Raw genomic sequence first — 21,165 nt, 5'->3', positions numbered from 1 at the left:
GCTGGGATTTTTCTGACTCCTAGCTGATTGGTCATCTCTAGGCAACAGGAGTGATGGGAGGAGGAGGAGAACAGAAAAAGCGTGGGTCCAGGACTGTGGCTCTGATGTGCCTTGGGTCCTGGGGTGTCAAGCAAGGTCCATTCTCCTTCTTTGTGGGGGTGATGGAGGTGCTAACTACCTCTCTAAGTCAATCAAACGGTCGGTAAACAGGTTCTTGGAAATGTCCTGGCAGGGCTGGGTGCCCAGCTTGGATATTTTTAACTTTCTGGACAGATGGACAGAAGGATTTCAGTTGTTGGGAGGGAAGGTGGGGGTCAGGGGTGTGAGAGTTATGTTTCCCTTATACGGTTCTGTGGCTGAAGACCCTCCTTGTCCACTTCACCTGTCTAAATTCTGACTTCCTCCTTCATCTACCCAGATTCACAGTGAATCCTTCCTTTGTCTCCCGTTCTCCCATTTCACTCCGTTTCTGGTTTTTCATGCCTGTCTTACCTTCCAACTCTAAGGAGACTTTGCTCTCTGTTCAAGACCCCAAGATCTTTTTAGCTCAAGGATCAAGGTAGATCAAGGAAAGGGTGGTAAGGCTGCTTTGCTTTGCTTGGAGAAAGAAGCCTGTCAGTGGCACCCAGAGGCTTCTCTTCAGTCTTAGCTCTTCAAGCTATCCTGTATCCAAATTCCCCCCTTGCAACTTCACGCACCTCACTGCCCTCAACTCTTGGGAACAGAATTTGAGATCTTGAAAGCCCAGATGAGCCTCATATATCTTTGGAAAGTAGAAGAAATCTTAGTTGGGGTCAGGGGCAGCAAACCAGGGGGCCATTGGTGGAATCAGCTTGCAGACATTTCGAAACCTGTACAGTTTCTTCCTAAAAATTTGAATTGGTGGTAAAGATCTAAAAACCAGATTTCACCAAAAGCTACTGTTCTGGCTTCTTTTAAAAAGCAGTTATATTTGGTAACAAGCAGTCCACATTCCTTCATGGCGTCCACCTGCGAGAGCTGAAGGGCTCTCATTTGCCAGCTTCTACCACTCCCTGCGGTATCACACTCCCCTGCTTCACCCCTTTATACCTGCCTGACTCCTGTCTGGTGTTTAGGTTTGTCTTAAGTTGTTTCCTTTAAGGAGAGCTTCTCAAATATTTCCTCTGCGGGACCCCTAAGATCGGGAGAATGAACCATTTTCCCCAGGGCTTCTGGAACATTCCAAAGTCACCTGTAAGAAGCCAAAAATGTTGTTGAAGTACCTATTTTATGTTTAAAAAGTGCAAATTTCGATTTATACTGCACAGTATATTTGTGTAGCTTAGCATAAAAATAATTTTATCTTCCTCCACCAAATCTTAAAAGTAAAATTGAAACGCTGGAAGATGTACTGTGTGTTTTCTGTAAATCCAAAAATTCCTCACTACATCACCCATAATTAACCCAAGTTAGGCACCACAATGCTCAAGAAGGCACAGAGAGACATGGAAAGAAAGACACGGAGAGAGAGTCAACAAGCAGAAAAGAATATGAAAGACGCTAAGAATGAGTGAGTGATAAGCTCTTTCTGGCCCCAAGTCACACCTCCTGACCTGGCCCAGTCCAGCTCCTGGGAAATTTGTAGACATCCCTGATATCTCTGGACAGGTGTTAGAGTGGTGGCTCGGGGTGAAAAGCAAGTCTCAAAACAGGAGCCAGGCCAAGTAAGGAGACGTGAGGGGCTAAGAGCAGCCAAGTATGGTCAGACGGGAAAGATTGTCTAGGGGCCAGGAGAGAGGCTTGGAGACAGGAAGCGGAGGGTTGAGAAAAGGGCTGGTCAGCATTTGCCCTTTCTCCCACTGAGCCCATCTTTGTTTCACTTCCTCTTACCTCCCCTGCCTCAGAAAAATGAAGTAAAAGAGTTGCCTTGACCTCCTTAGATGAGGGAATCTTCTTTCCAGAATGGCTACATCTCCCACCATAGAAGAGCAGAAGGAGGATGAGTACCAGGGCTCCTTTCCCTGTCCAAATGGGATTTCATCTCTTCTCTCCCCAAGATAGGATATACGCCAGATCTGTGTTCCTGACTTGGGTGAGTTTATTCCCCCATCCTCTTTGGTAAGGCAGACAGGTCTAACTAATCTCCCTCCTATTCCAGGACTTTCAACGCTGCCCTGAATGTAACAAAGAACGTCAAAGACAGGATTTGGATATTTTCCACTAACCATGTATACCAAGAGAAATGGAATCACAGGATGGGGAAGATTAGGGAGAGGCAGGGGTCCAAGTTTTGGGAAGCCCATCTCATAGCTGAGGATCCAGGGAGGAGGAGGAGTTTGAGAATGGGGACTAGTCCCAGACCCAAAGGTCATGGCGACATAGCCTCTCCCTGCATTGGTCAGACCTGGGTCTGAGGAATCCTTGGACCTAAAAAAGGGTCTTAAAAGTCTTGGGCCTTAGCCTCTCAGGTCCTGCAGTTAGGGCTGGATCACTGTCTTCCCACTGAGTCCCATTAGGGTGGCCGGGGGAACCTCCCTTCCCTTTAGGATACAAAACAGCAAATTAAGTTCTGTTGGAGATAAAGCAAAGGCCTTTCTGAGGTGATCCTAGAACTTCTTATTTTCAGCTCTCTGGTCCCAGATGACCTTGAGGAGATAGTGAGGCTCAGCTGGGGAAAGGTCAATGGAGAAGGGGTTACCACTGGTCTGGCCAGATCAGCTAACTGGGCTATTCTTTTCTAGCTCATTTCTCTGTCCTCTGGCCAGACATGATATAAGACGGGAGATGAAGAAGCACCCCCCACCCCCCACCAGCCCCTTCCTCAGTCAGCATCCAAACTGCTTGATGTGAGTCCTGACCTGCAGACTGTGACCTTGAACTCTGATGCAGGGGCTGTCACCTCTTTTGATAGTTGATAGAATTGCTAATCCTCCTGCTACTGGGGCTTAGGCAGTTTCTTGGAAAGGACTGGCTGCATGCCTGAGGTATCTTTAGCTTGCCCAAGCTGAAAATAGGTGGGGAAATCCAGAAGATGGAATGAATTCAGCAAAAGCTGGGCATGTCCTGACTTTTGTTCTCAAAACCATTTAGACTCCTGCAGGTGGATCAACGTAGGCTTGAAGGGTTCCTAGTGGATCTCTAATCCAAATTCCGTCTCAGCTGAAGCTTGCAGACTTGTCATGATTTTCCCAAGGGCACAAGGCTGTGGGGTGGTGAAACTCCGTAACCTGTAACTCCATAAACATATACCCATAACTAGTGCTTTGCTCAGTTGAGACAGCAGCCCTTCCCTTTGGCTTAGTTCTCAACCAGCCCCCGCCTACAGGCCACCCTTCCTTCCTTTCAAAGTTCAAACAGCAATAAAAATGAATTGAGGGAAATCATTGTCTCTTCCTCACTAAACCAGGGGTGCCCTATCCACCCGATATCTGACCTTCCAATTGTGGGTCTCCACTCCCAATCTTCTAAATAACATGTTGCATCCAGGTTTTCCATTCAGCTGTCCCTCAAACCACTTGAGTCCCTGTGAAGTTTGCAAGACCCCACTCTCAAGCTTCCTGCCCACAGTGGGAGGGGACCAGAACCTACGGATGGAACATAGGATAGGGAAGGGTAGGATTCTTGCCAGAGAGCAATCTGCTCAACATAAGCAGGCCCTAGCAGGCAGGTAGCACAGGGCTGAGTGAGCACCGTGTGGGTCCTCTCTAAATGTTTGCAGACGGACCCTCAACCTCTAATCTCTCAGGTGGTCCTCCAGAGATATAAGGAGTTGTGACTGGTTACTGGACCTTAAGCTTCAGCCTCAGCCTGCCCGATGGAACCTATGGAAAGTAGGAGAGAGGTCAATGGAAACAGTCTAACTCTGCCTGGAACTGTTCTGGAATCTGGGGAAGCGGCTAGATCCCATGTCTCTGGCTTTGTTGAGCAAGGTCACCTGCCAAGAGTGGCAGGGCGCCAGATAGGAAAGAATCCAAGAATGGTCTGATCTTTCTAATGCTTTGTTTTTGAGGCAGTACAACGGAACCCAAGTGGTCACTCTAACCTTTGCCCTCCTTTCTCCCATTTCATGGGAAAAGATGTATGTATATAGTGGTGGGAGCAGGAGTGTGTTCCAGTCCTCCTCTACTTTCTGTCTAGAATCTTCTTTATTCTCACTCTTTTAAGGTCCCAGGGATCTGGGGGGCTGGCTGTGCCCCCAACATAGACACAGATATAGCTGATCAGGTTAGGACTGGTATATGTTGGGGAGGGGGACAGGAGGCAAAAGGAGATTTTTCAGTGTCTTTTACATTTGTTTCTTCCTGATTTCTCCACAGCCACAATCACCAGCTAAAGTCTGACTATGGGAAACCCCAGTGACAGGCCCACGGCTCCTCTCCCACCATTCCATGCACTTAACACCTTGGAGAGCTAGAAAAGGAAATACACCAATCAAATTGCTCAATAACTCTGGACTGTTCTCTTTCAATTCCTGCTTCCTACTCTGTTCTCTTGACTGCCTCTACCTTAACACCTATTACCACAGCCAAACCAGGCTTTCAAGGTGCTTTCCCTCAACGAAGTCACAGTCCCTATTCGTTTTTTACAATGGGGTCAGAAAGATCGAACACGAGATTGCCAGTCTCTATCACTTGATGCGGTATATGGAATTCAGTCTGCCTGCCTGAATGTGTTTGGAGAATTTCTTGGAGGTTCTCTTGCACCCCCTCTTCATGACTTTCAAATGTTTTCGTAGGGTCGCTATGACAGCATCCCAGCTATCCGTGCCTGCTTCCTTATTCAGTCCCTATTCTGGACACGCAGCTCGCCCGTGACTGTTGCATGCCAAGTGGCTGGAACCAATCAGCTCATCGAGGGCTTCCTTGGAAGCCAATCAGAGCCTAGGGAAGTGACCTCACCCCAGGGAGAGCTGTGTGGGCGAGAAAGCATCTCTCAGAGCTGAGTGTCCCTAAGTCACTCCCCTCCTCCCCACCCTCCATACTTCCTGTAAAGCGATACCGCCTACCCCCTCTACTCCAAGAAGGGAGTGAGAAAGTCTACCTAAATTCCACAAAGGAAGAACCAAAAGGGAAACTGCAACTCAGCCACAAAGCAGCTTCTGGAAGTGGAGAATGGGGGTTCCTCTTGCACAAACCCATCTTTCAATGTGGAGTCCCCGGGGGGCCTGGAAGAGGGTGTGTGCTGAGGAACAATCAGCACCTCCTCCCTACTCCCTCCCTGCACCTGGCTTTCTTGACTCTCTCTCACAAAAATAGCTGTAATCTTTCCTTGTAAACAAGGACAAGATCAAGGTCAAGTGTGGGAAAGAGAGGGCCCGTGTCCTTGTGAAACATGTGAAAACAGACAATCCATGTCCCGTGGCCTGAGGACCAGAGGTTCGGAAGCCAACTGGTCTTCAGGACATGGGCTGTTCTTCTCTACTCCTCACTCTGAGCAGCCTCATAGATGAGTTCCTGAATGTTCCCTGGCAGGGCTAGAACGGAAGTATGTGTCTCACCATGGGAGTGGAGGGAAGGGGTAAAGGACAGGAAGGCTGTAACCCCCACCCAGTGTCACATTGGACTCTGATGGGTAAGGAAAGAATGGCTCAGCTAGGCACTCCCTTTTTTCCTCCAGGCCTCTCCCACCAGGCCTCACCCTGGACAGAGAGGCAGATAAAAACATTTTATTTAAAAATATAAAGCTGGCCTTACTCCTCCTAACTGCACACACCCCCGATTATCTTTCACTATAAAAAAGTGGGTGGGGGCTTATGTACAGCTCTCTCAGCTCTAACAACTCCAGTATTTCTTTGACCCTTCTTTCTTTCTTTCATACAATTAAGACATTGGTCCTTGGCCCTTTAAGGGAGCTATCTGTCATCACTGTCCATTCCTATCTCCAGGGCCAAACAGTTTATCTGGGCTCTAAGCAAATGATTTGCCTGCCCACAAAACCAAATAATAGGGACAGTTACTCTCTGTATCTTAAACCAAAAAGATCCAAAGGTCCAGGGTGCTGTTCAGGGTCCTTTGTCAGTATATAGCCTCATCCATATTGTCATCACTGTCACCCCCAAAGTCCTCTCCATTGTCAAAATACGACATGATGTAATCAGTTTCCTGAAACAGAACAAAAAGAAATCAAAGTCAGGCTTGCTTTCGGCCTTGTCCTTCCTCCCGGTGTGTCAGGCCCCTCCCCTCCCCATGAAACCATCTCAGGCCTGGGAAGTCCCTTTGGCTGCAGTTTGCTCTTGAGAAGAGCCTAGGGACACATGAAATGGAGGGCACGATCCTCCAGGGCACATCTCCTTCGGCTCTCCAACCCTCTAGAGGGAACATCCCTGGTGCGTGGGGTTGAGACCCCCAGAGCTGATGAGGAAGAGATGGGAACTGAGGTTGGAAGGAGAGCTCTTTCACCTCTTCATGTTCTTCTTCATCATACTCCTCTTCTTCTTCCTCTTCCTTCTCTTCTTCTTCTTCTTTCTCCTCATCTTCCTCTGAAGTCACTTCTTCCTCCTTTTTCTCCAGGGTCTTATGTGGAGATGAATAGAAGAAGAAACTCAGACTCAGTTCAGAGAAGGGAAAGAATGAAGCACACATGGGCCAAAGGACGGGGCACGGGTCTGGGGTCCAGGTGGTCTCTGTGCACATTTCCTCCTTACCTCTAGTTTCTGTATTGTTTCTTCCTTATCTTCTGTGTTCTTAGGGGGCCTCTTGGGAATCAGGATGGTGGTCCCTGGTCAAGGAATCAAAAGGTGAACCATCAGAGAGCAAACTTCCTTATTAGCTTTCTACCCCGCCCTCTCGCACAGACGATGTCACTCTGCTGCCCTCATGTGGCCACCATGGCATCCAGCTACAATACTGGGTGGAGTGGGTAGGAACTGGGAGGGCAGGCAAGACCACCCACAGACTCTGGCCCTCCAGCTGATGAAGGAAATCTCTCTTCTGCCTCCTTTTCCCAGATACACTCACGTTCCTTTTGTAGCTTCCGCACTCGGATCTTTAGCTCCCTGGGTAAACGTCGCCAATCTGGGAACAGCAGGAACATAAAAGTCAGTAAGACTCTGCCTGGGGTCTCCTATGAATAACTGGTTTTAAAGGAGAGGTAAGAGACAGGTAATGGTGAGGAAGGAAGGGGTTGGGTCAAAGTTGCTTAGAACAAAACTGTGGCTTGGATGCCTCTAGGAAAGTGGGGCTATTTAATAGGTTTTCGGGGAGAGTCGGAGAGTGTTCTGGAGCACATCTAGGGCTCCAGTTTGTACATACTGAGTAGAGTGGAGGGAGGAACAGAGAAAGGTGGGCGGGTTGGTGGTTTGTGGCATCTTGAGGATTTAAAAAAAGGGCAGTCAATGAAAGGGCCCATCACCTACCAGGGTTCCAATCGATGGCATTGTCAATCGGCCCTGACATCTGATATTTGTCTGAGTAACGCTCCACATCTGAGGGGTCAGAGGCCAAGGGTCAAAGTTTTATCCTTTCAGAGCCCCGGAAGAGGGTTGTTCCTGAGGGCCCAGCCCTCTCAATACTCAGGCATTGTCTGTTCCTTCACCCCAAACCCAGAGCCCAGGGGGTCAGCTTCCATGAGGACCTTCAACACTTTGCCACACCAAATTTTTGTTTTTGTCATCTCCCTTAACCCAAAGGCATGGCCATATTGAGAGGTAGTGTGGTACATTGGAAAGTATACTAAAGAGCAAGAGATCAGGGTTCAAGTCTTCCCTTTACTCTTTGTTAATGGGGCTACCAGGCAAGTCTTTCATCCCTCTGAGCTTCAGCTTCTAAGGCTTCAACTGGAAAGCACTGTTTGTCAATACACTCAAACACTGCACTTCCACACCAGCTGGTAAATATCCACTATCCCAAGCCTCCCAATGACTCCCCTTCTCTGGTTCCTCCTGGTCTCCTTGGCCTCTCCAGAATCCTGCTAACCTTAGGAGGGCTTCTCAGACACCCAGCGTCAGCCTCCCTTCTGATTGTTTGGTGCCTGTAATATCCGACCTGTTAACCATGTTGATATATTCCATTTAAACCTAAGAAATGAGCACCATGATGCTTAACCTCTTACTATCCCCAGACTGTCGTGAGACTCAGAACAAACCACGGATACTAGACTGCATTTCAAAGGCGGGGATAATTGTTATGATCTCCCCAGCTAGACAGTGAGCTTCCTGCACCTCTCCTGGCCTCTCAGGCCCCCAGTGGTGCCGTGTATAGGGCACTACTCATGAAAGGTGCTCAGAACATGATGCTCGCGTTCCAACTGACCTCTCTTGGGGACAGCTGGCCGGATGAAGTAGGGGAGCTGCCTCATGGCCCCTCGCAGCTCCTGCTTCAGCGCCAGGACATACTCCCCTTCCTCTCCTGAGGGCAGGGGCACTGGGCGGAACTCCAAGGGCTAAGGAAGCGGGGCAGTGGTCAGTCCAGGGGAAAAAAAACACTAGAGTACAAACCTAGAAGGGACTCTCCCCCCAGTTCAATCCAATGCTCCCACTGACCAGGGGGCCAAAGAAAAATGGGGGAAGCAATACAGCATTTTGAAAGCTGGGGAGCTGGGAGTATAAGAAACTACTTTGCCTGGAAAACATCCCATGTGAGTTGGAAGCATAGAGACAGGCAGGGGCAATATGAGTGTTATGGTGGCCCACGAGGAATCCAGGATCATATACTGTCAGCCAGGGACAGACAAGGGGGACAGACACTCACAGGGAAGAGTGGAGAAGGTTGCAGGGTGGGTGGGGGCAGAGCATCCCCCTTCCCAATGCCCACAGCCTCCATGTTGAAGGTCAGCTGGCCCCGGCCACGACCCCGGCCCCCACCCCGACTGGCCATGGTGGAGGGGGCCTGAGTATTCAGTGATCCAGTGAGAAAAACCTGATAAAGACAAAAACAAAAAGAAAAGTATAGTAGAATGATGGGAAGCCAGAGAGGTACAAGGCACTCAATCTTTTCTCCTTAGGACCCAAAGAGCCAGTGTAATTCAACAAATTTTGATGGGGAAGGCATTGTACCAGGCAGGGTATTTCTGGAAATACAGACGTGGATGAGACATGGTCCCAACAGGACAGATAATTGCAGCATAGTGTAATTGTAGAACAAAAGGGAAAGTGGGGGTGCCTGAGTGGCTCAGTGGGTTAAGCGTCCGCCTTTTGATTTCGGCTCAGCTCATGATCACAGGGTCATGATCTCAGGGTCGTGAGATGGAGCCCCGGCACTGACTCCACGCTCAGTGGGGAGTCTGCTTGGATTCTCTTTCTCCCTCTGGCCCTCCTCACTCTCTCTCTCTTTCTCAAATAAATTTAAGAGAAGGGGGGGAGTGATTAGACCCTTGGATAAAACTTCCCTCCATCCCCGAGATAATTTGATATTTGTCACCATCTGCATATCTCCAATAATCTTTGAATTCTTTCTCTCCCTGACTTTCCCCACCCAACCAAGCCCCAGGGCAATCCAATGCAATGATTTTCAGCAAAACATTCACTAAGCATCTACTATGGAAAAGGTAGTGTGCCAGGCACTGTGGGGGCACAGGGATAAGTCATTAGTCTCACTGTCAGTGGTGGGAGGTAGGAGTGAGGAGAACCATTACAATCAATTTATTTTTTTTTAAATACAGCTTAGAAGCATGGAATCTTAGAATTGGAAGGACCGATAGAATTACCTAGTCTAAATTCCCTCCCAATGCAGTACTCCACTCTGTAAGTTATTAGTCATTTAAATTCCAGTGGCATTTCCTGGAGAGAGGGTGTCCATTCTCTCCCAAGGCAGCCCATCCCATAGTGATCAACTCTGACGAACTGAAAGTTCCTTCTGCTACTGAACTGAACTTTGCTTCTTGTCATCAATCTTGAGGGGCCAGTCAGAGGCAGATAGGATGGAGGATAAAGTTATCAAGTGAAAATGAAACTTGCAAGAAATGATATTCCAGTGACAAAGAGCACATCTAGCAGCCAGATCTTGGTTTCTAATACCATTTTCCAACAAAAGGAACCAGGGCTTCTTGGAGAAATGGCTGGTTCTAGGGCTGGGGCAGGAAATATATAACGTGAGCTGGAAGCATCTTCTCGCGCCAGAAAGCAAAGAAGTACTCACAACAATGACACACACACACACATCAGTGGGGCTATGTCAAAAGGGCATAAGAGTCAACCGAAAGAGCTCCCAATGGCCAAAGCTGGAAGAATTTGAGCAATAAAATAAAGTAGTATTAGATTATAACCCCATAGTATAAAACAAATATCCATGAGTCCACACTGATATAAATAAATGATTAAATAAGTTAATACATGGGAGGGGGGAAGACAAACCTCTCATGTAGAATTTCAAATAAATTATGTAGACTCCACCCTGAAGAGGGGGAGTATAACTTTCCACTCCCTAAGTGTGGGTGATGTATAAGGAATTTTGTCTAATTCAACTTAGGAAAGGGGAGAGTAACTCTACAGTGGAGAACCTGGACAAACACTACCTCAGTCTGGTGACCAAGGTCAACATCAACAGTATTAAATTACGTTGCTAGTAAGGGTACGTACCCTAAATAAGATGGGAGAAGGGAGAAAGCTAGGAAGACTGGGATGGTGAAAGGAGGCTTGATGAATCACAAGGTCTCAAGTTTGGAAGAGCCCTCAGAAATCATGTATTCATTCATTCAGCAAATAATTATTGAGCATTTACTATATGCCAGACACAATGCTAGACAACAGGGATTATAGTGAATCTTCTACTTTAGACTTATAGCCTTCCTCTGATAAACCTTATTTAGTAAATTGTTATACAGTTTCTATTTACACATCTTTAGTAAGAGGACTCCCTATCTCACTTTGCAAGTTATTCCATTTTTGGATATTTGTTCTTCAATTAATATCCAACAAATACTCTAAACAAGAAATATATGGCTCAACAAAATGCCCTAGTTGGTGAAAAAAAATGATTTAGAAATATGTATAAGGTCATCTATTTTGTCAAACACACACATACACATTGTTTTATATGCACATACACATTTATGATGAAAAAAAGTTGTTCTTGAAGGATACATACCGAAAATTAATGTTGGCTAATTTGAGGTGATGGGATTTGTGTGGTTTTTGGAGGGGGCGGTTATGTGTACTTTAAAGTTTGTTTTCTATACTGAATAGGTATTGCTTTTTTAATAAGAGAAAAATAGTAATTTAAAAATTAAAAATATAGCAACAGAATAGTAGATGAGATTAATAATATGTAGCAGGAAGGAGAGGGTAGAATATATGTGTCTGAGGAATTTGGAAAGTTTAAGGTTCAACAAAAAATGTGAGGAAAAAATGGCTGTTCGTTAACAGATTAAACTGTGATCTGATTGAAAGAACATATTAGGGGAGAAAGGATGTCTCATGGACACTAGAGAAAGAGAAAGAATTTGTGAGCATGTCTTCAGGCCCTTTCAAGGGAAAGGACACGCTAACCAACTGGTTTAGGTAGCCTTCCACCTGACAGACACAGTTCTAGCAGTGGGGATGGGAGCTGGTTTGATCGCAAAGCAGTAAGGAGTCAAGAAAAGGTTGTAAGCTTTGAGGTTAGACAAATCAAATTCCATTTCCAGACACTAACCAAGTAACCCCCAAGGATATGAGGTAAAAGGAAGACAAAATTTTATTTAATTGAGGCAATAAACTGGTGGTTGGAAACTATAAACCATCCATTTCTACCCAACTCAGGTCAGGAATCTACGGTGTGTCTCTTCTATTGAAGATTGTGATTGAGTCTGAATTCTTGAGGATATTTAGGGTCTTCCATAATCTGGTCCCAAACTGCTTTTCCTTATCGTCAATCCTCCCTAGAGCTCATCCTTGTACTCTCCTTCCCCCAAACAACATCTCATGTACGTGATACTCACTCTAGTAACTATATTGTGGTAGAAATTAAGAAGCCAGTTTCAACAAAACATACAGAAAAACCATTACATCAAATTTCAGAAAGGCAGTACCTGTAGCAGTTAAGAACGTGGATTTGAATTCCAGTTCTGTCATTTCCCAGCTACACAACCTTTAGCAATTAACTTAATATCTCTAAACCTGTTTCCTCATCTATAAATGGGAATAATAATAATAAAACCATCTTAATTCATTCAACAAATATTTACTGAGTGCTTGTTATATGCCAGGCACTATTCCAAGTGCTAGGATATAGCAGCGAGCAAAACAAACAAAAACTGCTGTGTCCATGGAATTTAAATGGAGCTTACATTCTTGTAGAGTTATCAATATACAGATATTTCAAGCCATGAGACTGGCTGGAATGCCTAATGGAGTAGATGTGAACAGAGAAAAAAGAGATCCAGAGACTGAGGCTCTAGCACTCTAATTTGTACTCTAATATTTTGGATTTGCTATATTTATGATAAATAAGACAAGGAGTTAACCCTCATTATATGAGAACTCATGGAAATTCAAATAAAAAAATTAAATACCAATAGAATAACTGTGCAAAGGACATGAATAGGCAATTGACAAAAGAATGATTAGTAAAACCAGTCTTCACTTACTTATCAAATAGACAAAGACTTAAAAAATAATCAGACTGCCAGTTTTTTTTTGAGATGGGCACTCTCATACCTCATTGGAAGGATTGTGTTTATACACAGTCTGTCAGGGGAGCAATTTGGCCACTTGAATCAACAGCCTCTTAAATCATCATATCCTTAATCCAATAATCCTACTTTAAAAAAATCTATCCTAAAGAAATTGTCAGATATGTAAGTACAAGGATGGTCATCATAGAGCTATCCATGGTAGCAAAACTTCTGAAATAACCTAAATGGTCAAACGAAGAATGAATGGTCAAAAAAAATCAAATGTCCATTTTAGACCGCTATGTAGAAAGAAAGAAAAATGACTTCAAATAATATTTAAAAGTAAAAAAAAAGTTCACAATATAAAGTGGAGGGAAACATGATATAAAATTGTATTTGTTGTATAGCCTGATTTACATAAGATACACATACACATATATATGTATATATGAAGAAAAGAAATTGAAAGGATAAGTATTAAAGTAATAATAATGGGGGCGCATGGGTGGCTCAGTTGTTGGGCGTCTGCCTTCGGCCGGGGTCGTGATCCCAGCGTCCTGGGATTGGGCCCCACATCGGGCCCCGCGTCGGGCTCTCTGCTCCGCAGGAAGCCTGCTTCTCCCTCTCCCACTCCCCCTGCTTGTGTTCCCTCTCTCGCTGTGTCTCTCTCTGTCAAAAAAATAAATAAAATCTTTAAAAATAATAATAATAATAAAATAAAGTAATAATAATGGTTATCACCAGATCATGCTCCTGAAATAATAAGCATTTTGATTTATACCTTTATGTGTTTCCAAATTTTCTAGAATAATAGGCATTTTGATTTATACCTTTATGTGTTTCCAAATTTTCTAGAATAAATGTATATTACTTCTCTAATCAGAAGCCAAAAGGGATGGTTTTATTTTTATTTATTTATTTATTTTAAAGATTTTTATTTATTTATTGAGAGAGAGAGTGATAGAGAGCATGAGAGGGGGAGAGTCAGAGGGAGAAGCAGACTCCCCGCTGAGCAAGGAGCCCGATGCAGGACTCAATCCCGGGACTCCAGGATCATGACCTGAGCCGAAGGCAGTCGCTTAAACAACTGAGCCACCCAGGCGCCCCAGGATGGTTTTATTTTTAAGAATGCTACTGGAATTCAAATCCATGTTCCTAACCAGGACAGCTCCCCCTCTTTTACAATGAAAGTGAGGAATGCATTTTGTTGAGCTATGTATTTGTTTAGAATATTTGTTGGATATTAATTGAAGAACAAATATCCAAAAATGGAATAACCTGCAAAGTGAGATAGGGAGTCCTCTTTAAAATAGAAGCTGGATAACAATTTACTAAATACAGTTTATCATAGGAAGGATGCATGTCTAAAGTAGAGGATTCACTATGATCCCCATTGTCTAGCGTATGTCTGGCATATAGTAGGTGCTCAATAAATATCTGTTGAATGAATGCATGAATGAATACATGATTTCTGAGGGCTCTTCCAAACTGCGAGACCTTATGATTCATCAAGTCTCCCCTTACCATCCCAGTCCTCCTAGTTTTCTCCCCTCTCTTGACTGTGGGAGCAATTATATTACAAACCACTAATTTAAGAGATCTTAATTAGATATTGTATTGTATTGTATTTTGTCTTTTATTAATTGTTCCCCAATTACATTAGGAGTTTAAACTCTGCCTTCCCAATCAATTCCATTCAATTAACCTTTATTGGGCACTTCATATTAGGTACAAGAACCTGCCTACAAAACCTTATATTCTCAGAAGAACAGAAACATTAGAGAGCGCCCTAAGGGCTCTAATGGAGAGGTATGCATAAAATACTATCGTCAGACTGGGGAACGGTTAATTCTGAAAAAAAAAAAAAAAAAAGAAAGAAAGAAAGAAAGAAAGAAAAAGAAGAAAAAGATAGTCCAGGAAAGCTACAGGTAGGAGGTAATATTTCAGCTAAGTCCTGATAGATAACAGGAGTTTGTCAGACTCTTAGACAAGGGAATAATACAAATAGATTCGGGGGAAGCTGATGCCATAGCAAAGAGTCAGAGATACAAGAGTGAGCCTTCCTCACTTTGTGCTTTAACATCTTTCCCCTATGCACGAATGAAAACTGCAGTTATCTGGTATATAATCAGTACAGCAATGGGAGCCCTGAAGAGAAAGGGAAAGAAGAGTAGGAAACCAGAAGGGGCTAAATCCAACAGGCTGCCGGAAAGCGTTGTCTATCTATCTCGCAGCTTGGCCCTGGTGAGCTAGATCGGGAGGTGAGGGACAGAACCAGGTCAGAGCCACCAGGACGGAGCCTTACCTGCCGCCCCTCCCCCACGCAGAGCCCACGTCGCAGCCAACTTGAAATTTGCTGGTCTTCCTCTAGCTGCTGGCGCTGTAGGTCCGCCTCTCAGAGCTCCCCATTGGTGAGTTCTCCCGGCCAATCTAGGAGAAGAGGAGGAGGGAGATCCGCCCACTTGAAGCCGAGGAGAAGTAGGGAGGGGGAGAGTCAGCCGGAACCCAGGCTCGGGAAGCCCCGCGCGGCGCGAAGGGAGATGGGGTTGCAAAATCAAGCAGGGGTCGGTTATTTCCGACCTCATCTCAGATGGGAGAGCTCCTGGCTAGCGAGAGTCCACAGAGGGAACCTGACACTTAGATCTCACCGAGGGACTCTGTTGAGGAAGCTCCCACAGATAAATGAAAGTGTTGTTCGTTAGGGATGAGTCTTTTTGGGACTTGGGCTTCCCAGCCTGGCCCCTCCATTACTCCAACCTTCCCTCTAGTCCTACACTGCTTCCCTCCAGCACCATAAATGAATACTTCTTTTCTATTTTCTTAACCCCCCCCCCCCCCCGCCCCTCAAGGGTTGCTGCCATGTCTGTGAGATGGGAGGAAAGTTTGGGGAAGGAAGGATTAAGAATCAGAGAACCAGAGTTGGGGAGGCAGGACAGAAGCCCAGTGTTTCCCGCATTTTCTATTGCCTTCCAGCTCCTTCTAGCCCTTGGTGAAGGAGAGCACGGTGGCGAGGGTGAGTGGAGGGCAGTGGTGGAGAGGAATCCTACTTTCATACACACACACCCCACAAAAACAACCCCAGAAATAGAGGGAAAGAATAATCCAGAGTAGTGATAAAAGCTAGGAGTTAGTCAAGAAGACTGTCCCACGTGTCAGAGAAAATGGCCCTGGGAGTGAAGCCTCTGGACTTGGAAGGCTGCAGGTGTAGTGGCAAGACCCGCAGTCTTTGGAATAGGACAGAGACAGAGCTGTGAGGCTTTGGAGAACTTGCTTAACTTTATTAAGTCTCAGTTTCTTCATCTATAACAAGGAGATTCCTACCTTACAGCGTTGTTCTGAGGATTTGATATAATGTATGTGAAGTACTTAGCATATAGTTAGTATCCAACAAATGGTAGCTAGTAAAAATGGGTAGCTTCCCTGCAATATTTCTCCCCCTCCTTCTCCAGAAACATTATTTTTGGTATCTTGTGTCTGGTGGCTTCCAGTCTGAATTATCTCAGGTGAGTTTTCCAAATCCTTGGGATTTTTTCCCCCTCATCTTCCACTTCCCCTCATGCCTTCCAGCTGGACACAAACTCCTTCCTAAAATATGCAGATGGAAGCTATGGTAACCATGGAGACCGGGCAGGTGGCAAGGAGAGGCAGAGACAGGCAGCAGAGAGACCCATTATGATTGCGACAGATAGGCAGAGAGAATACTTAGGGAGCGATTGGACAGAGACCTTCAAGCAACATGGAAAAATAATGAGTCTAAGCAAGACTGAGTGTAAAGAGATGCAATGAGAAAGGGATGTGTTACAAGGTTCGCTCTTCTCTCTGCCTCTTTTCTCTCTCCCTCTCCCCCTCCAAGAATATGGGGAGGAAGGCATCTGGGAATGCCACCTGGTGTAGCTAAAAATGACCCAGTATATCCACTCTCCTCATACTTATCTGAGGTTTGTACAAGGGATCTGAGGTTCAAGTTTATCTGTGCTGTGTGTTCTGTTTGGGCGGAGATGGAATGAGGATGTACCGCTGCGTCTGGCTCCAGCTCTCCCTGACATGTAAACTACAAGGAGGCAGCCAGATCTCTTGCTCTCTCTGCGCAGTATGGACTCCGGCTGTGGATCCCAATCGCCTCTCTCCACCCCTCTGCACAGTGTGCCATGTGCTGTGTGTGGCAGGTCAGATCTGGCGCACAGACGCGCATAAACACATCTAGCGCGGAGAATGGGGCTCTGCTCAACGAAGAATTGGGATGGCCCCAGTCTGGGTCGCAGAGGAGTCTCCTAAGAAACATTTAGGTTTGTTGGGGCTGAGGGGAGGTCGGCTAAGCGAGAGAAGTCAGGATTGGAACCTCTAGGTTTTGAGGCTTTATGTGTGCATGGGTGGGGGAACGGTTTGGTGCCCGACGCCCCCACCCGCAGAGACTAGGCTATAAATAGCAAGGCAGAGCTCCCCCCCCCCCCCCCCAAGCTTCTCTCCTCCCGAGCCGGCGCCTTGCCCGGGGCGCACCGGGAGGAGGGACCAGGATCCGGTGCCCGGGCGCAGATACTGACACCAAGGGAATCCGGGTGCCCCTCCCCACGCCATGTGGGCCCCCGGGAGCCCAGCTCCGCCACCTAGGCTGCCCCATGGCCCTGGCCTCAGTCCTGGCCCGGCGGAGATCCTGCGGACATTCAGGTATCTATTTGGGCGCACCGCCTGGGAGGGAAAGAGCAAGGAGTGATGGGGAACATAGCAGGGGCAAAAGAAACCCCCAATTCTCCCCCCACCCGTTTTAGGTCCCAAATGCAAGCTGCTTCCCTCCCCCCACTCAATATTTGGGGCTGTGGCAACCTAAAAGAGGTTAGGAATGGGACTTGTGTGTGAATGTATGGGTGCATGTGTGTGGGTGGGTGGCGTTCAGCATCCTAGAAAGGGGTATTCCAAGTGCGATTAAGAAAAGGGGGATGCTGGAAAGGTCTGAGAAGCCGTGGGGTGAGGGTGGGGGTGCGGTATCCCTGCGCGTGCACGTACGCATTTGCACGCGCGCTCGTCCTTCAATGCGGGTGCACCCTTCCCACCTCCTCAGGCATGCGCTGGGGGGAGGGGGCGGCTCAAAGGCATGAGTTAGAGGAAGGACTGTGTGCCGTGCCGTGCCGTGGAGATCTCCCCACGCCGTCTCCTTCCACCGGTGCCTCAGTTTCCCTGCCTGAATCCGTCAATAAGATCTCTCTCTTTCTCGCAGGGATTGGCTTCGCCACTGAGCCCTCAGGCCTCCGCCAGCCACCACCCCCACGTCCCTAGACATCCTCGGCGGGCCCCAGTCCCGGCTCCATTGGTGCTCTCGCCCCTGCCGCAGCTATGCTGCACACCGAGGGCCACGCTCTTCTTCGGGCCGTGGGTCAGGGTAAGCTACGCTTGGCCCGTTTGCTTCTGGAGGGAGGCGCCTACGTGAATGAGGGTGATGCCCAGGGGGAGACTGCGCTAATGGCGGCTTGTCGGGCCCGTTACGACGACCCCCAGAACAAGGCGCGCATGGTACGCTACCTCCTGGAGCAAGGCGCGGACCCCAACATCGCAGACCGCCTGGGGCGCACCGCGCTGATGCACGCCTGCGCCGGGGGTGGGGGCGCCGCCGTGGCCTCGCTGCTACTTGCCCACGGTGCAGACCCCTCAGTGCGAGATCACGCGGGCGCCTCGGCGCTTGTCCACGCCCTGGACCGTGGGGACCGCGAGACCCTTGCCACGCTGCTAGACGCCTGTAAGGCCAAGGGCACGGAGGTCATCATCATCACCACCGACACCTCGCCCTCGGGAACCAAGAAGACTCGGCAGTATCTCAATTCCCCACCGTCCCCGGGGGTGGAGGACCCTGCTCCCGCTCCTCCCAGCCCCGGGGTCTGCACGTCGCCTTCCGAAATCCAACTGCAGGCTGCAGGAGGAGGAGGAGAACGGGGATTGCTATCCCCTCGCGCTCAGGAAGAAGAGGAGAAGCGGGACGTATTCGAATTCCCTCTTCCTAAGCCCCCTGATGACCCCTCCCCTTCTGAACCGCTCCCCAAACCACCTCGTCACCCTCCAAAACCACTCAAAAGGCTCAACTCCGAGCCCTGGGGCCTAGTGGCTCCTCCTCAACCGGTCCCACCCGCGGAAGGGAGGCCGGGGATCGAGCGCCTGACCGCGGAATTCAACGGCCTGACTCTGACCGGTCGACCCCGTCTTTCCAGACGTCACAGCACGGAAGGTCCGGAGGATCCGCCCCCGTGGGCGGAGAAAGTGACGGGTGGGGGTCCTCTCTCTCGCCGAAACACTGCGCCAGAAGCTCAGGAGTCTGGTCCCCCTTCAGGGCTGAGGCAGAAACTGAGCCGCATGGAGTCGGTGGAGCTCGATACCCCCGGAAATATTTGCCCCGACTCGCCGGAGTGCAGCCGCTTGTCCCTGGAGCGCCGGCGGTACAGCGCCTCCCCGCTGACCCTCCCTCCAGCCGGCTCGGCTCCCTCCCCGCGCCAGTCCCAGGAGAGTCTGCCAGGGGCTGTATCTCCGCTGAGCGGACGGAGGCGGAGTCCCGGGCTGCTGGAGCGGAGGGGCTCGGGGACGTTGCTCCTGGACCACATCGCGCAAACGCGGCCCGGTTTCCTGCCTCCACTCAACGTCAGCCCCCACCCTCCCATCCCCGACATTCGCCCCCAACCCGGAGGTCGGGCGCCTTCGCTGCCCGCCCCTCCCCAGGCGGGGGCGCCAGGCTCTCCCAGGACCAAGCGCAAGTTGGTGAGGCGCCACTCCATGCAGACTGAGCAGATCCGCCTGCTAGGGGGCTTCCAGAGTCTAGGCGGGCCAGGGGAGCCAGGGCGCTGAGAGGAGTGAGAGGAACCAAGGAGGGTGGGGATCAGGACCTTGATGGGACAGGTGGGAGAACCAGCTCACACACATACCACGGACATCGAGGTCTTTTGCCTGTGCTCCTGGGCACGGTGCACGCACACATGGGTAAAAAAGTGTCCACAAGCACAGCACTCTTATTCACAGGGAAGGGTAAGTACTCTCTCGACTGGGCATATAGACACATACATTCATGTCCTGGTCACTTCACATGCATATGGGGATACTTGTGTACCCATCCATAGGAATGGCACACACAGGGCCACTTGTGCTAGGGCCCCAAGTGGGTCCCAAAGTCACTTGCATTTGTTCAGAAGCCGTAGGGAACCCCTACTTATGGATAGTCTCCAATCTTTTTGCCCTTTTGCAGAAGCAATCCCCTGCTTTCCATGTATGCCCTGCAACACAGCCCGTTCACGACTTTGCACACTCTGCCCTCTTCCTGGATATCCCAACCTGTGTAGGTCTTGCTTCTCTCTCCAGGCCTGGCTCCTTGTTCACACCCTGCTTCCAGCCCTAACCACTTTTCAGGATATCTTCTTCACCCTCCTTGGGGTTTTCCTGCAGCAACCCTCAGCTTCAGTTCTGCTGCTGCCCTTCCTGCTCTCAGCTTTACTTCTCAACTTCCTGCTTTTTATTCCCACCTTGTTCCCCTAACCAATACAGGAGGTTGTCTCATTTTCCCAGGGAGTGGGTCATGGGCTCTATGCTGCTCTTCTGTCTGTCTGAGCTTATGAACACCCCCACAGGTAGAAGTGGGGAGTAACCCTAAATCACTCCTCTCTCCACTTGACATATCAAATAAATGTGTTCAGAAGTCTCTGTTTTGTCACTTCTGCCTGAAGGTGTGGGGTATGGGGAATGAGGAATGGGGAGGGAGGATGATGCTTACTATAGCTCTAATGATCTAGGGGATACTTAGAGGTTCCAGCCACCTTCTTTGCAGGAGACCAACTGACCAGCTGTGGTTGCAGAAGAAAAGACAAGTGTCCTGTGTCCTGAAGGTTTTAAGGCATTTGACAGGCTTTCATTCGCTCAGGCTCCCCTATGTCCATCCTCAAATTCTTTAACTTAAGAGTTCTAAAAAAGTACCTCCTACAAAAATTACCTCCGTCCACTATCAACAAATATCTCAGTAGATTGACTGCCCCTCTTTCAAACTTCTTATTTTGTGACCATTCCCAGTTATTCCTTGGGGTTCTAATTTTCATCTCACCAGGTGCATTTCATCCATTTTTTTCTACTTCTTTTTTAAAAAGTTTTTACTTATGTAGTCTCTACACACAAAGTGGGGCTCAAACTCACAACCCCGAGATCACGAGTAACATGCTTTTCTGACTGAGCCAGCCAGCTGCCCCCATTTTTTTCTACTTCTGACTTTTATTTCCCCGTCCTGAGCCACGGCACAGTGGGGAAAGAGAGAGAGAGAGAGAAAAGTAGTATAACCTCACCTAGGTAAGAATGGCATGATGGTCAACTGACAAAGGATGTGTAGTGTGTATCTGTGTGCATAGGTGTGTGTAAGAGTAATCCGAGGAACCCAGCCTGACAGGTTATGAACAGGATAACTGTCTTAATCTGCCCCCTAGACTTCTCAGTTTTCTGGTTTCTGCATATATTCTAATTCTTTCTCACTCTAACGGGAGGTAAGGGAGCAGCCCATTCCACTCTTTCTCACGGTTTCCCCCAACTTAGAATAGGTAAAATCAGAAAATTACCTAACGATGCATGGTATAACGAAAAGATCAAAATATTGGGAATCAGAAGGCCTATGTCTGAACCCCTCTTTGCCATCTCCTAGCTTGAATTTTGGGCATTTTATCCAGCCTC

At 48.0% G+C, this 21,165-nt stretch overlaps 2 protein-coding genes across 13 annotated transcripts in view; one reads left to right on the top strand and one right to left on the bottom strand.

Moving 5' to 3' along the window:
• The first annotated feature begins 1,443 nt into the window (after positions 1–1,443).
• On the top strand, positions 1,444–20,155 carry ANKRD34A (ankyrin repeat domain 34A). 5 transcript variants are annotated; one of them, XM_034989871.1, is made up of 5 exons: positions 1,444–2,053; positions 16,581–17,154; positions 17,256–17,319; positions 17,702–17,863; positions 17,980–20,155. In XM_034989871.1, exons 2-5 carry the CDS (start codon positions 17,063–17,065, stop codon positions 19,309–19,311), a joined length of 1,650 nt encoding a protein of 549 aa, XP_034845762.1. In that variant the 5' UTR covers positions 1,444–2,053; positions 16,581–17,062; the 3' UTR covers positions 19,312–20,155. The 5 variants fall into 5 exon arrangements, with proteins under 5 accessions (XP_034845762.1, XP_034845765.1, XP_034845763.1 ...); XM_034989870.1 differs by lacking the exon at positions 1,444–2,053 and adding an exon at positions 15,391–15,992; XM_034989874.1 differs by lacking the exon at positions 16,581–17,154 and having other exon boundaries at positions 1,447–2,053.
• The window catches only part of POLR3GL (RNA polymerase III subunit GL), a 40,518-nt gene continuing 24,960 nt past the window's right edge, over positions 5,608–21,165 (bottom strand). For 4 of the 8 annotated variants that reach the window (XM_034989877.1, XM_034989880.1, XM_034989878.1 and 1 more), the window contains 7 exons: positions 8,649–8,816; positions 8,211–8,340; positions 7,316–7,384; positions 6,918–6,974; positions 6,605–6,678; positions 6,360–6,473; positions 5,608–6,062 (listed from right to left, as the gene is read on the bottom strand). In XM_034989877.1, coding sequence (XP_034845768.1) covers positions 5,976–6,062; positions 6,360–6,473; positions 6,605–6,678; positions 6,918–6,974; positions 7,316–7,384; positions 8,211–8,340; positions 8,649–8,816 — 699 coding nt within the window. In that variant the 3' untranslated portion in view covers positions 5,608–5,975. Of the gene's footprint in view, positions 6,063–6,359; positions 6,474–6,604; positions 6,679–6,917; positions 6,975–7,315; positions 7,385–8,210; positions 8,341–8,648; positions 8,817–14,794; positions 15,287–18,003; positions 18,086–21,165 lie in introns of those variants that run through there. The other 4 variants (XM_034989883.1, XM_034989884.1, XM_034989881.1 and 1 more) reach the window with 4 other exon arrangements.

This window comes from Mirounga leonina, unplaced genomic scaffold, assembly GCF_011800145.1.
Source record: "Mirounga leonina isolate KUSES-001 unplaced genomic scaffold, KU_Mleo_1.0 Mir_493, whole genome shotgun sequence".
Taxonomy (NCBI): domain Eukaryota; kingdom Metazoa; phylum Chordata; class Mammalia; order Carnivora; family Phocidae; genus Mirounga; species Mirounga leonina.
Note: the sequence above shows the minus strand (reverse complement) of the source record. Positions and strands in the feature narration are given on the sequence as shown.